This window comes from Perna viridis, chromosome 4 (genome assembly GCF_037379345.1).
Source record: "Perna viridis isolate PV_CMFRI_1.1 ecotype Kerala chromosome 4, ASM3737934v1, whole genome shotgun sequence".
NCBI classification, from domain to species: Eukaryota; Metazoa; Mollusca; class Bivalvia; order Mytilida; family Mytilidae; genus Perna; species Perna viridis.
The window spans coordinates 8760145-8775079 of NC_142448.1; the positions used below are offsets into that span (position 1 = coordinate 8760145).

General features: G+C 32.1%; 1 protein-coding gene across 1 annotated transcript in view; it reads right to left on the reverse strand.

Annotated features, from left to right (window-relative positions):
• Positions 1-14898, reverse strand: part of LOC148618744 (uncharacterized) — a 34921-nt gene extending 20023 nt beyond the window's left edge. Inside the window, exons 1-22 of the mRNA XM_088577927.1 lie at positions 14763-14898; positions 14130-14279; positions 13434-13782; positions 12781-13075; positions 12376-12502; positions 11737-11961; positions 11085-11285; positions 10431-10702; positions 10152-10275; positions 9526-9744; positions 9070-9226; positions 8327-8607; positions 6659-6859; positions 5293-5422; positions 4735-4769; positions 4378-4519; positions 3848-4062; positions 3272-3439; positions 2839-3022; positions 1797-2039; positions 898-1118; positions 115-220 (exon numbers count right to left, since the gene is read on the reverse strand). Coding sequence (XP_088434053.1) covers positions 115-220; positions 898-1118; positions 1797-2039; positions 2839-3022; positions 3272-3439; positions 3848-4062; positions 4378-4519; positions 4735-4769; positions 5293-5422; positions 6659-6859; positions 8327-8607; positions 9070-9226; positions 9526-9744; positions 10152-10275; positions 10431-10702; positions 11085-11285; positions 11737-11961; positions 12376-12502; positions 12781-13075; positions 13434-13782; positions 14130-14270 — 4036 coding nt within the window. The 5' untranslated portion in view covers positions 14271-14279; positions 14763-14898. The remainder of the gene's footprint in view (positions 1-114; positions 221-897; positions 1119-1796; positions 2040-2838; positions 3023-3271; positions 3440-3847; positions 4063-4377; positions 4520-4734; positions 4770-5292; positions 5423-6658; positions 6860-8326; positions 8608-9069; positions 9227-9525; positions 9745-10151; positions 10276-10430; positions 10703-11084; positions 11286-11736; positions 11962-12375; positions 12503-12780; positions 13076-13433; positions 13783-14129; positions 14280-14762) is intronic.
• Positions 14899-14935: the final 37 nt, after the last annotated feature.

The following is a 14935-nucleotide window of genomic DNA, read 5'->3' on the forward strand; positions in this document are numbered from 1 at the left end:
AAATACCAATCATATTTATTGCAAATTTCGATATGCTGTACACGAGTTTCAAGGAGTAAATATTCAATGTAATTTTTGCTTATTATCTTTATTTCTTTGTAAAACGATACTAACCAACAGAGACCAAGTAATGGGATATACCGGATGAGTGCATCGAATGCCCTTCTTCTTCAACATCAATAAAGGAATCCCATGTAACGTAAATATCTGACGAGGATGTCTGTGACAAAAATGACATCGTTTTAAAATCGAAAATACTTTACGGTTTTTGTTATTAAGACAAGTGTTAGTGCTGATGGGATGCTTTTGAATAGAGTACGACATTGATACGACATTAACCAGATTAAGGCTTAAAGTCTTCTAGAAAGGTCTCATCACTCCAAAGTGTTCATGTTCCCTATCCTATTTTATCTTTGGCCGCCGAACATATTTTGATATTTTAAATTAATGACGATTTCATGTCTGGTAAATTCGTGCATTGTGCACTTTTGTGACATCATTGCAATGTATGTTATATGTTATAAGAAATTTAAAATGTAAACAGGAAAATAATAACAATCTATGACAGGAGCTTCGACATATATTGGAACATTACATTCACTGTATCATAAATGAGCATCTAAAATATTAATACTCATATAGACCAAATACCTATCTTTGAAACTTTGTATGGAATCAACTTTTTACTAGAAAACATGATATTTGTGTAATCTTCCGTCAGACTCTGCCTTTGTTTGGTGCCATGGGATTTAATATTAAGCTATTTAATATATTATATTTTCTCTATGTTTTTGTTGTGTGTTTTAAGTTTCATTATTCGATGTAATGACATCTAATTTATTTATCGCTAGTCCTGCCTGTTTCGGTTAGTATGAATTTTGCTAATAAGCTATTTACCTGATATAAAAATTCCTTATTTGTTCCCACCCAGACATTTCCTCCAATTGGAGCTGTAAGGTCTACTACTACACCATCACTGCAGGTCGATACAGCATCTAATATTTCTGTCCATTTTTCATGTTGAATTTCCTTTCTTTCAGCATGGACACATACAGCGTATCGTTTTCCATGTATAAGTTCGTGAGAATCATTGAAATATACATTGATATACCTGTGTTCTTAAATTTTAAAGTATAATATTTCGTCAAATCAGATGTTATTGGATTTCACATTTCAGGCGTAAGTTAAATGTAGTAACAATCTTACAGCTTTATTGGCTTATAGTAAAAATAATTTCGAAGAATTATAGCAAGTAGCAATATTTGGAATAAGGCTTTGAAATGTGAGTGGTTTGTTTTGATAGTTTCATTAAAATTTGTATATCATTCAGGTCCTTGAATATGAGGTTTGTTTGTATTTTCACTTTTGTGAAACACCTATCATAATTATATAACATATCCTCATTATCAGACATGTCAGTTTTCTAAACCACTCCAATTAACAAAAAAAAGTTGTACCTCCATTAACACATTTGGTGATTCGCTTATACCATTATGTTTATATGGTCTCGTACAATGCTTATTACATTAATACTTATACAGCCAAAAGAACAAATTTGATGATACTATCAGGAATATTTCTCAACATTGGCCTCATTTGGCTGTTTCATTTTACCAGAATAATCTAATTTGATAATATTTCTGGTATCATTTTACCTTAAAGACTACATTGATAATAGTTGAACACGCTAGATGATTCCTCTGGTAGCACTGTATATGTGTAATTTTGATCTGTGATAGTTATGGTAATATTTTACATTTGTGGTCCACAATATGACTCTAATAAAAACAATTTACCTGTATGACCACATTTGATGATATCTGGATGAGAGCAAGAATCGGTGATAACAAGATCAGTGTAGTTTCTGTAAAATGTCAAAGCATCATTTGGTCGAACTTCTAAAACACCCCACTGATATGAATCATGGCGTAAAGATGGCCACACAGCTGATAATACGTTTCTAGTTGGTATATAGTCTACATCTGGTAAATTCCATGGTGTGTTAGGTTCTAACGAAACATCCTTTAATGATCCTTCTTCTTTTAAAAAAAAATTATACAATTAAAACTAAGTTTTAAATCAAACAAATCGTTCAATGCCTGGCATTTTGGTTGAGGATTGTTTTATTGGCAATCATATCACATTTCCTACGTTTATATAAATTATCGAATTCATAAAGAAAAATATTCAATGTATTGTTCATTTTCAATTTTCAACTGGCTTTCACCCAATTTGGCCAATTTTGTTGCTAAATTAGACATATTTCCTTCCTTACAACTATCCTCAAATTGTTTGTGTGTGAGATACAGGAAAATGTGTGTCATAAAAGAATTCCACGAAAGATATAATTGTCTTCTCCAAAGGATATCTTTAAGTATTTTTTTATGATTTTAAGAATATCTTTGTCATCTCGAATATCCATAAGGATATCTTTAAGTATCGTTTTTATGATTTGAAATGCGCTTTGTACCAACAAATGTGACTTAGAAAAATAAGTGAATAGATAATGTCCGGACAGGCTCTTTTTAACTAGTACATTTGATCAATGGTCAAACACAACCAAATCATCCATCAGCTCAAGGTGGCTTATCTAATTGCGTTTTCCTTTTAGGGTTTTTTTTATTTTGTAGTTTTTTTTTCCTAAGCCATTTCATCTCATTTGACAATTGTTAATACTGTATACATTTTACTAGAAAAATATAAATTCTATTAAATTGTTTCTATTCTTTATCTTACCAAATGTTATACCGCATATAGGTTCATTGACAGAAGTAATATAGCTGACATGAACTTGTCAACACATTATAAATGTAAATTAAGCATAAATATTGTACCTACCAGTTCTTCCAATAGCGTCAATTACTGCCCTTGGGATGATCTGGCTATGCTCATCTTTTATGCGACATTTCTTTATTTCTGTCTGAACTTCACTCCATACGTTGGCCTTATTGTATCCTCGTAAAGCAATTCTTTTACATTTTGCAAAATCTATATCATCTTCGAGGATGATGTCAAATTTTACCTAAATACCAAGGTTTGTATTATTTCTTTTTTTGTAATTGGGTAATTTTTTTCATATGTCAGACATTTCATTTATTTTACAGTCGTGTGTTCAATCTTCAATCAAAGCTGGACAGAAATACTATCGAGTGCTTGACACACTCTCTTATCCATTACAATAAAAAGGAAAATACACCGTTGATACAGAAAATGATTTTACAGAAAAGTAAATATTTTGATTACACGCAAATCTAAAATTAGAATAACTCACATGAGTATTATTTATCCTTTGAACTGTTAAAACCCTTTCCCACTTTTTATAAACACCCGCTTCTCTTGAACCGTCGACAATTGCCCATTCATAAAAGTCGATAGCTTCTTTGGCTTCCGTTCTGTCTTCTATATCAGGGTCATACATTTGTTTTGTAAGGATTGTCATCTACAATATAAATTACTAGGACATTGTTTACTTAAAAATGATTAAATCAAACAAAATAAAACAAGATACAAAGGTAGATTTGATACGTAAAAGCCGTGTGCTTTAGTGTTAACATAGTGGAATCAGTTCGATCCATGGAAACACTTTCGTCAGGCAATCTCTTGATCAATCGTAAGATAAAATAAAAAAAACAACAAATTTGCCCATAACACAAAAGATAATTTTTATATACGTAGCACAATACACATTAATTAAATTCAGAATACACAAATAGTTCAAACTATCGATAGTGTTTATTATTGTGCGCTTTTTGGAGTTAAAATGGTATATAATACAGAACATACTCCTGAACAATATCAAACCACTGTTTCTGTTGAATTGCCAAGTTGTTATATTGATCAGTTTTACCTTCGACTTATCTGGTTGAACTTCGATATAGCCTGTAACTGGGGCAGTAGGTACTACTGTAACACCATCACTTCTCAATGGAGGAAAGCAAAGATTGTCAGCACATAATTTTATATTAAACCTGTAAGTTCTTCCCGGCTGAAGATCTAAATTCCCCAGTACTGCTACTTGATGACTTCCAATGTATCCATACTCAATAAAAGTACTCCAGTAGTCTGTGTAAAACAATTTAGGGTATGCATGTTTATATGAACATAGTGTGGGTCATATTATTTCAAGCCAGTTTCAATTTTTCATGTTAATTTTGGTCTGTATTAGCAATAAGTCAATAGGTATAAAATGTATGGTAAATGTATGAGCTAAAATGAAACGTCTATTAATACTGCTAAAGAAATTGCTTTACATAAACAAGTTAATTTAAATATAGGGCGCACTATTTCGCAAATGTACAACATGTATGAAAGTAAGCGATATATTTATTCATTCAACCATAAACATTGCGTGCATGCATATAGTGTTATTTCCCTAACCTCCAACGGGTGATCGTATATCTACAGATATCCAGGAACTTCTGATAACATCGTGTAAAGCTGTTGGAATATCCCATTTAGCAAACAACGTAGTCGTTGAGGTTTGGTAATCAATATCTTGTAGACAGTCCTTCAAAATATCCTACAACCAAATTGTCACAATACACATAATATTTAAACCTTAATTACAATTATTAAAGCATCAAAGCTTTATTGATTGTTCATTGGTGTACGCATTGCTGTGTGCAAGCCAAACGGGTGCAAACACCAAATCGTGTATCGTGAACTTCTGAAGCAGTAATTTTTGTAGGCTTGAAAGTTAATTAATAAGTCTTAAAATTTGATTATTATACTTACATTGGTATGATGACTTTCATTTAGACTTGTTTCATCTACAATGAAATGACGGGAGATGTTACCAGTTAAACTAACATTATTCATGGACATTTTTAAATTCATATTGGTATATTGTTTGTATATATTAGTGTGTGTGTGTTTTCGGAGTGGAATACCGTTACTGTAATTATGTATAATCTATAGTAATTATAAATTTATCTTAATACTATTGACATTTAAATTATAGATAAATCTCGAACCAGAATGGCTGGTTAAATTTTATTGCACAAAAGTTTAACTGATAAATAATAGTAAGGTCTCATGGAGCTTTCTAATGGGAATATTAAAAGATGAGTTAATCAATGGCTTCTGACATAAAGTTATCTGATTAATGTCAATCTGTAAACTATTTATCTCTTGTTCTATACTTTGATACTAAGCATTTTTCAGATTCAACGAGTCGATGCAAACAAAAAAAAACATTATAATTTGATGATTTATTAAATAATCAGCAAATTCAAATCAAGAAACAACTTCATCATCTTCCGTACAATGTAAACATAACATGTTTCTACGTACAAGTGCAAACGGGACCGTCGTGTATTGAGATTCCTGATAGTTTAGTTCCGGTGTCAACAACCATTACTCCATCAGAATATGACTCAACCGTACCAGCTGAAGTAACGGCTTTTACAGTGAAATAATATTTCTGAAACATTTTTTTAAATGAATATTAAACATAACTCTGTTCAGATCACATTTTACAGTTACACGCAGTTCTTGATACCATTTTTGAGTTTACACTTATCTTAGTTTGTATGAAATACATTTAGAATTCAAGTAGAATGAGGTATATCCTACATACGGTCTATAATGTACAAATATATGTAACACATACAGACATTTATTTTGAAATATTGATGGATCAACTTCTCAGATCTCCCTTTTATTTAAATTTTAGGGCTGTGATCGTTGTTTGTCAAAATGCAAAGGGAATTGAGACAATAATAAGAAAGAGGTTTTATTGTTATATATTGCATCAAATATACTCATTCTACATTATCTCCGTATATTGTGTGTATAATTTGTGAAATTTGTTCTGCAAAACTGTTGTATGGTTTGAAATTTAATTTACACCATACATCAGCACAATTCTCGTCCCGTTCAGGATCCCAATTCCCATTCCTAAACTCAAATATACTATAGAATAAGTAGATTTTGTAACATCCAATAGTATCCTGTGTGAGATACTTTCCACCGAAAAATAATACCAAATTTAATCCGAGGATATTTTATAGTTAAATGTTTTCCGTGACTATTAAATTGTTTAAATACCCAACCTTATGATAATAGGATTTAACACACACATGTCTGAAAGGGTTTTCTTTAGAGATACTATAACTTTTTAAAAAAAAAAAAAGGTCGGGCTCGGTTTTCTGTTGGGTGAACATAGTTCACAGTGTTGTAAATGTTAATGATTTGGAAAGTTTTTTGATATGACATATTATCCAGGAAGATTTTAAATATTAATTTTCATCAAGGATGTTTTTCGATATTAATAAGTATCCTGGATGATGTTTCATGGGATATTTTACATATAGTTTTTCATCCAGGATACTATTTACTTGATATTATCCATTTTATCTAGAGTATGAACTCTTCATATGTGAATTTTATTCAGGATTTTATTTAATACTGTAGTATGAAATAATATCCTGTCTTCAATTGGGAATACCTCTAGCTTTTCCATAACAAACTATAGTAATTAAAATATCATTGTTCAAGTAGTGGAAACAATTTGATAGGTGTGGAAACTTTTTCATAGTGAAAAAATATCCTTCGGAAAAACAATTAATGTGAAAGAATTTCTACAGGATAAGATTTAATCCAGACAGTATTATGTCTTACAATTATATCTATTCAAGAACTATTCATGTAAAGATACCTGAAAGGAGACGAGTTGCAGGTTCGTAAATATAATTCGATTGATAGAATCATCAATGTTGTCTCTTTTGGCGAAATCACAGTCTCCACTAGTTGTTCCTAAACAGACTATGTACATAACAGGTAGATGAGGATGACGAAAACCTGTCCATTGCACAGCCAAGGTATTAGATTCTTCCGAAAAATCGACATCTATTACATCCTGTAAGATAAATCCAATGTTCTAACTGGGTTATGCATCTGATCAGATGTATTTACCTACTGCATGAACATTTATACATTTCATTTTATGTTCGATCAGTAAAATGAAGTAAACTTACAGAAGAGATAGAAAGAGTAATAATCAGAGCAAATAAGATGCGACCTAAAAATAAATATATACACATGCCAAAGAACATGAAATGAATTGACTAATAAGTCCAAAGAAACACAAGTAAATAAGGTACCCGGACAACTAGAGGCTCTTTAGGGCCTGAAACGCTCACCTGGCTCGATAAGCAACATTCATTTTTTGTAAAATCGGCCATATTTTTTCTTCAATAAAATTTCCGAACGCTCATACCTAAGAAACAATCATATCAGTTTTCATTAAATTCTGTCCACTAAGGAGGAGCACATCTTTAAAGTAATTAAATTAAAAATCGCAAAAATAAGTAGGGCAATATTTTTAACGTTTGCTCAACAGATCTACATGAAAATATGACCACAGATAGATATCACCATGCAAAACATTTATTTTTGTCAGAATTTGGTTAAACTTAACAATTTTGGAAAAATACGTGAAAAACTCCTATCTTAGTTCTATATTCTTTTTTTTTAGTAACGGCTGTCATGTTTTTCGACAGCTGAAAAATCCCCTCATCTTTTCTGTACGGAAGACCCTAAGAAACATTCATACCAAATTTGGTACTAATTGGTCTGGTAGTGTCAGAGGAGAAGATTTTTGAAAGAAATGACATTTAAAATAGCGAGAAAAAAAGGTCAGTAACTCCAACTTGGCTTAATAGGTTTACACAAAAATTTTGAACAGTGATAGATCTCATCAAGATAAATATTTCAACCTAGTCAGAGGTCGGCTAAACTTTACGATTTTTTAGATATATGCTAATAACGTCTGTCTGCCCCCAAAGTTCTAATTTCAGTGTGGCGGCCAAGATTTTCTACTGATCAAAAATCCCATCTATATAGAACACTCTAAGGAACTGATTGCAATAGCTTACATGGCCATTTGAGCAAAAATTAGCTAATAAAAACCTAAACCATTGAGCGTCCTCTGCTTATCTAGAAACATCCATCGAAACGCTAATAGGAAGTCATGTCAAGAGTAAACGAAAGAAGAAAGGAAAATATGACACGGTGAACAAACAAGTTCTCATTTTGGAAGATTGATACACCATAATTCATGATAAATATTGTAAAACTTCTGAAGTGATAACTTTACAGATGAAGCAACATACTCCTGTTTCCTGAAGCCTTGTTGTAAGAAGTCTAGCACGGTACAAAGGGTCCACGTAGTGTCGGTAAGCTCTGGCATAACGTATGGTATGTGATATGAAAACTCCATACGCAGGTGCTAAGGGATGTTGCCACAGGCGAAAGGAAAATTGACAATACGGTATGAAAAGTCATCACATTTGTCACATTAATGGTTCAATACAGCGAAACATACCTTAACATTTTTGTTGTTGACATCGTTTGGATTAATATCATAAACAACACCCACTGAAGGCACCTGGACATCATGTATATAACCCTCAGATGTCTTTGACGTGCTTAACCCTGCTAGGTTGGTTACTTTAATTGTCACATAGTACATGTGATGAGCATGTAACTTAGAATCTAACACAGATAGATCGATAGCTGTACATTCTGGTGGAAGTGTAGGCGTACATTTAGAGTTGTAATTCAATGGTTGGTACCCTGTAACTTCTGTGCGGTCTTTAGTTTGTCCTTAAGTTAGATATAATTAGATTACAATTATGTACATTAAAATCTAAGTATATCTGAACATTATAAGAATAGACCAATGTGGCAAACAGGATAAAATAAAATTACGTAAAGACTGAAGTTAAGATAAACAATACTTCAAACATCCAGAGTTGGCCATTAAATATCCCCTGGTACTGCTAATATACCATTTCAGTGAATAAGGCATCACACTATACTTTAATGGGCTTGGGGTCCTGACTTGGGACTGATGCCAAAGATGCACCGGGTATAATTTACAGTAATGTATCCAAACCTTCCACTTAAACTCGGGTAAATTCATTAGGTTCATTATCTTGTTACAGTACACTCAAATTTAACACAATATTCAGAATAAATTGTATTGTTGTATTGTTTTGTATTGTTTTCGCTGACAATGTACTTTTGATCCGATTAGCAATTAAAAAAAAGCTTAGTAATATTTACCGATTGCAAATTTAAAATTGAGGAGATAGTGGTCCTCGGTGTCTTGAAAGGCTCCTTTTGACCAATTTGCAATAAGTATTCCTTCCTCGTATTTGACATCTATTGTTGATCCATGATATGTTGGAGGTGTCACATCTATTATAATTGGTCCAATGCTCTACAACATATGGACGATTACGTTAATCTGAATACAAAATGTTTGTAATTCCTTATCCATTTTACTTTGTAATAATTAAAATGTTTACCGCCTAAAAATGTTATACAGTTGCATTACAATGGGTTAAAAACATGTACAGGAGTTCATCGATAATTAATTTTTGAAGAATATACTGAACATAGCTTCTTAAAGTACTATCAGTTGTAGTTAGATCTCACATTAATCCCTGAAAGACACAGAAATATCCATAGAATGTTTGGCACAATTGTTAATTATACTTTAAATTATTTATTTTGTACCTGATATCCGGACACTCCACTTTTACTGATACTTTTTATGACAATATAAAACAAAGTTCCCTCTGCTAGGTCTGGATTATCTACCCTGATGTGACGATGATGTTTGGTTGACTTGAACGGTAAAATATCAGGGGCAGGACTTAGTCTGGTGGATGCAAATCCTATTTCATAGTCAAACACAATTCTTTCCTCATCTACTGAGTCCCAGGTAATAACCATCTACAGACGATTGCAATGCAGTTCGTAGTTGTTATAGTAACATTTATCAAACATGTTCAAATAAGTCATATTACTAGTGGTAACAAAAACTAACAAATAGTTGTAGTTAAAATAAAAACAAGAAAGAAAACTAATATAAAAAATGTATACCTCGTACTTCTTTTATGATCATTATACACATGTAAATACTTAGGTAAATAAAAAATCGTTAAGCTTCAACTTAAATATTAGTTGCAATTACATCTATTCATTCTTAAACGAACTAGTGATATTAGACTTGATTCGGTGAATTAGAAATCAGTCTGACTTCATGTAATATAATATTGTCTAAATTTATTTTTTAAAGGAAGTTAGCATAGCCTTGTGTCTTTGTAAATCCATATAACTATTAAAGGTATGATACATACTTGAGATGTTTGGGGAATAATCTGTAACAGGTTAGGAAGGGATGTCTGAAGTTGGTTACATGCCACTAAAGATGACCGAGTTTCTGGAATCAGTTTAATATCATCTACTATCAAAGGACTGGCGCTACAAAAAAAGTTACACTTACAATACAGTTTTAAATTCAATTCATTCAGAAGGCCGAACACTTAAACAATATGTTTAAAAACCCATACAACAAATTTGTTTATTAAAATATAACCTTTAAAAACCAGGAAAAAAGTCGATCATAATGTATTTACCTGCAGCCTAAAGAATGATTATATGGTGCCCGTGTCATATTCTCTGCCAAAATCCACAGTTGACCATCCACGTCTTCAATGAGTTGCGGGGCTGTTCTTGCTCCCTCAACAACGACATTTTTTACAGATGTTGTAATTGTTACTATGGTGATACCATCTGAACATACAGCATGCGAAGCATCGTTTGCTCTGTTCATAGCCACCACAGTAATAAAGTATGTACCCTCTACTGTGACAGTGTGGCTGACGGATGTCAGTGTGGTTTCTTTTATCTATAATATAATTATGTTGAACAGATAAAAAAATGTGTGTGACAAGTGTTAAAATACATATTTTCATGTAAATATATTTTTATAGGATAAAGATACTGACATTATCAACAAAATGAATCAATGTGAAATAACAAAATAAGGTAAATGCCGGTATCTTTATCCTTATGTCAAAACTGAGAATAGAAATATGACAGTAGATTTTTTTAAATAATAATAAATTGAGTCAATAACCCTCAAAAACACTATTTTTACTGCATGTGCGTTTTGCTTGTTTTTATCAAACCAACGTAAGACCTCAATAATTAAGAAAAAGAGCAACACATTGGACATAAATGTTCTAAACCATCTCATCTGTGCCTTAGATAAAATAATCTTATTATACCTGATCACTTGTTAAAATGTCCTGTTTGTTTTGACAATGATCTGTCACTATGTATTTGTAAGACTTTACTCCACTCTCTGGGTCAAAGAACCCGTCCCAATGAAAGTTCAATGTTAAATCCTGCTGATAGTCGACTTCTGGACTTCCTGTTACACCATCATGTACACTGCCTGATTGTGGGGGACTAGTATCAATAGTTATCTGTAACAAAATGGTTTATCTACCAAATAAATTGACTAAAGTTTGTTGAATTTTAATCTCCAGTACAATTATTTACTTTTAATTGAAATTTCTTTTCTTTTGCATCTTCACAATTTCCTTGAAAAACTTGAAATTGAAGTTAGTTAATGTCAAAATAACTCGTAGACGACAAAAGTTGGCCTTAGGTTATCGCGAGAGAGAAAAAAAAATGAATACAGATGAAGCATTCCTTAAAAGATTTCCGAACACTAAATTATATTTAAATGAGTCTATGTAGAACTTGTCTTTACGGATTTGGTATATATATATATATACTACATATTTATAAACACTGGGTGTCAATGGTTTTTATATTACTTCTCAGAGCTTAGCTATGCCCTCAGTAGGATTTTGACAAAGGGAGCTTGGTTAACAGTTTTTTTTACGTTGTTAAGGAAATCAAATTATTTACCTTTCGAGTAAGTACCGAAGTCAACATTGCCTGGTTAATCACTGTGATTTCTATAAAATAATCTGATTCGTGCAGGCCCTTGTCTTTTCCTGGATCAAGACCAGTTCCGAGTACTATTTCTGGTTTAATATGAAAATGTCGATGGAAACATCCATGGTATAATGTACAGTAACAATCAGGACCACGAGGAGCAGTTTTGTAGAGATCTTCACACAAAGTAATATTCTTGAAAAAAATGTTACATTTTTTTCTCATAAGTATGAAATAACAGTTACAATAAAACTGATGTTTTCGATGAAATCAAGTTTAATCTACTTTTTCGAAAGTTTTTACAAAGAGACGAAATTAGGAATATTTAGAATTGGTTTAATCAGAGAATCAATGAGATTGATATAAGATACAGTCTCTCCCAATGTAAATAGTCAATACAAGCATTTTCCCTTACAAAAAATATTCTAAATCTATGTAGGAACGATGTTATCAAATCATCTTAGAGTCATGAAAATAATACATTGTATAGATATTAATTTCTTCAATTTTCACCCAAGAAAATGTAGTCACGAATATTCCATCTGCCACTGTTGCACTTCACAACTATAAGTTTTAAAACGTATGTGAATTTGAGTTGGAAATACATACTTTTGCATTGCCCTGAGCGATGATATGGGAACTTCCATGCAGAATTTCACTTCCTGTAAAATTATCGTATAATTTCCAATGAACACTGTGGATACCGCTGTGGTAATCAAAAGCATCCCATTCAAACCTGTTGGTACAAAAAACGAAAATTGAAGAATCAAAATCAAAAACGTCAAATTCAGCTCTAAGAAGATTAATTTTTTTAAGATTAATCTTTAATTTGCGTCAAGATCAAAATATTGAAAATCCTTTCAATCCGGTGCTAATTTAACAGTATTCTGTTTAAAAATAACTGATCTCTGTGTTCTAGAATCATGATAATAAAACCCCAAAGACATGAACTAAACTACTAATACTAATAGATTGAATATTTTTCAGGAATATATAAAACTTAAAATTGCTCACGTCATTTCTGTAAATTCCTCCAAACGGTGTACAAATAATTCTGTTTTATTCCCATATGACAACCATAAGTTTTCTATAATTGGATAGGTTACATCCCGATATATAGTAATAAAATCTTCAATATATTCTCCAATTATGTCTGTTGCTTTAACGAAGATGTCTAGTTTCTCGCCATCTTCCCAAACGACGTTAAGCACTTCCGTTTCCTGTAAAATATCTATCACGTTGGTGTAGGCTTTGTACGACTTGACATCTTCACCGGATACGGTATAGTTAACGTCGAATCTAACAACTCCTACAACCAAAGCATAACCAAAGCTATATTATCGTGTTCGATACACGTGGACTACACTTCAAATTATATAACACGTTAACATTAGTGTTGCGTCTTGACAATATGCAAAACATACACTGTGTATTCCAAAATCATTCAAAGCAAATTTATATTTTACATAGGTTTTAGGAGATTTTAAGAAACCGCGTTATCGCAAAAGTTTTACCACTTATAAGAGAAGTAATAATTTGTACAAAACATATGTCACGACATATATAAAACAAAATGACAATACTTTTCTAATTCAATGCGTGTTTCCTATATCTTTTAGGTATTAAAGTAAGGACGCTTCAGAGTGTAAATATTGGCGAACTAATACCTTTGACATTAGTAAACAAATTAACAGTCCTTCGTTCAAAGAAGTCGTCATATAAGGTGTCTACGTGACTGTTGTTTTCCACTGGAAATAGCCATTTATTCAAATCATGTCTTTCATTCATAAATCTTCCAGGCCACGTGACATGAAGCGGATTTGTTTCTGAGACTACCCATGTCCGGTTGGTATCCACGGTGCTCTCCTTGACTATCGTTTTGGTTCCCTCTATTTTTTCTACTACTGACTGGTCATCAAAGAACAATAAGGATCTCGTTGACTTATAGTTACCAGCCTTATCAAAAGCTGTTAGGATAATAGAATACATGCCTGGCTGTGTTACATTAAATTCACCCTTAAGAAGAAAAAAAAATGATATGGTATTATTATCAGGAATATGGTAAAATATTATTTGCGTACGGGGAAGAGATGTGGCAGGAAAGCTTGTGCGGGCACGGGTCTCAGTGCATATTTATATATCGTTATCAGGCGGAGTTTTCAAATTATCGAAATGACAATGCTTAATTCCAATACAAAGCGTCTTCATCGATAGAAACTGAATATAAATGAAGATGCATCATAATACAACAAAAGGAACAGATAAGAATATTTGTGACCACAGTTAACACGTTCTTTTGTGAATGTGACAGTGATAGATTTCTCTTTTTTTTTCTTTACTTTTACGTTTTACAATATTCATACCTCCTTCAGATTTGTCTCGTTGGAATGAAACAACTTGTTTGCTTCTCTAAGATATTGTCCATAACCAGATAGGCGGTAAATTTCATACTCATAAAAATCAACTCCAGCTAAATCGTCTGACCAAGATTTCCATGTAAACATTATCAATTTCTGGAGAAATTAAAAATTCCATTTTGAATCAAAAGCACTTGAAACATATGTTCATGTATCTTGAATGCCATAGCCAAAATCCAAAACTACATCTCCAATATAACCATCAAGTTTTCTTTAATAAACTCGTTCCAAATTTAATCGTCAGAGTATATAATAAGACAGTAACATACAACAAAGCACGGGACACAAAGTTGATGAGACGGACAACAATTTTAAGTAACAATAAAACAGCAACTTAAATAAAGGTAGGATTACTTCGGAAGTTTTGGATGGATGTGTCCTTTCGTAATTGCTCAATGCTTTTCAGAGCATGGAAAAGGCGAACATACACCTGACTAAATTAACATTTGTTTTATTTTAGGATTGATATATTGTACACTGGACTCTCGAACTTTACTGAAAATTCAAAAGAATATCTAAATTTGATTAAAATGATAACTAAATGTTAATTATAAACGGTTTTAGTAAAGTTATAATCACCTGATCGGTCACATCCGTTACATCTATTGGTGAGTCCGAACATTTTCTGCCAAAGTTCTTTAGACAGGTATAATAAGGAGTAATATAATCCCATTGTACAGTGTAACTCCTTGTTGTTGTAATACCCGTGAGTGATGTTCTGATTGTTGATGTCAAAGAGTTTTCTCTGTTTA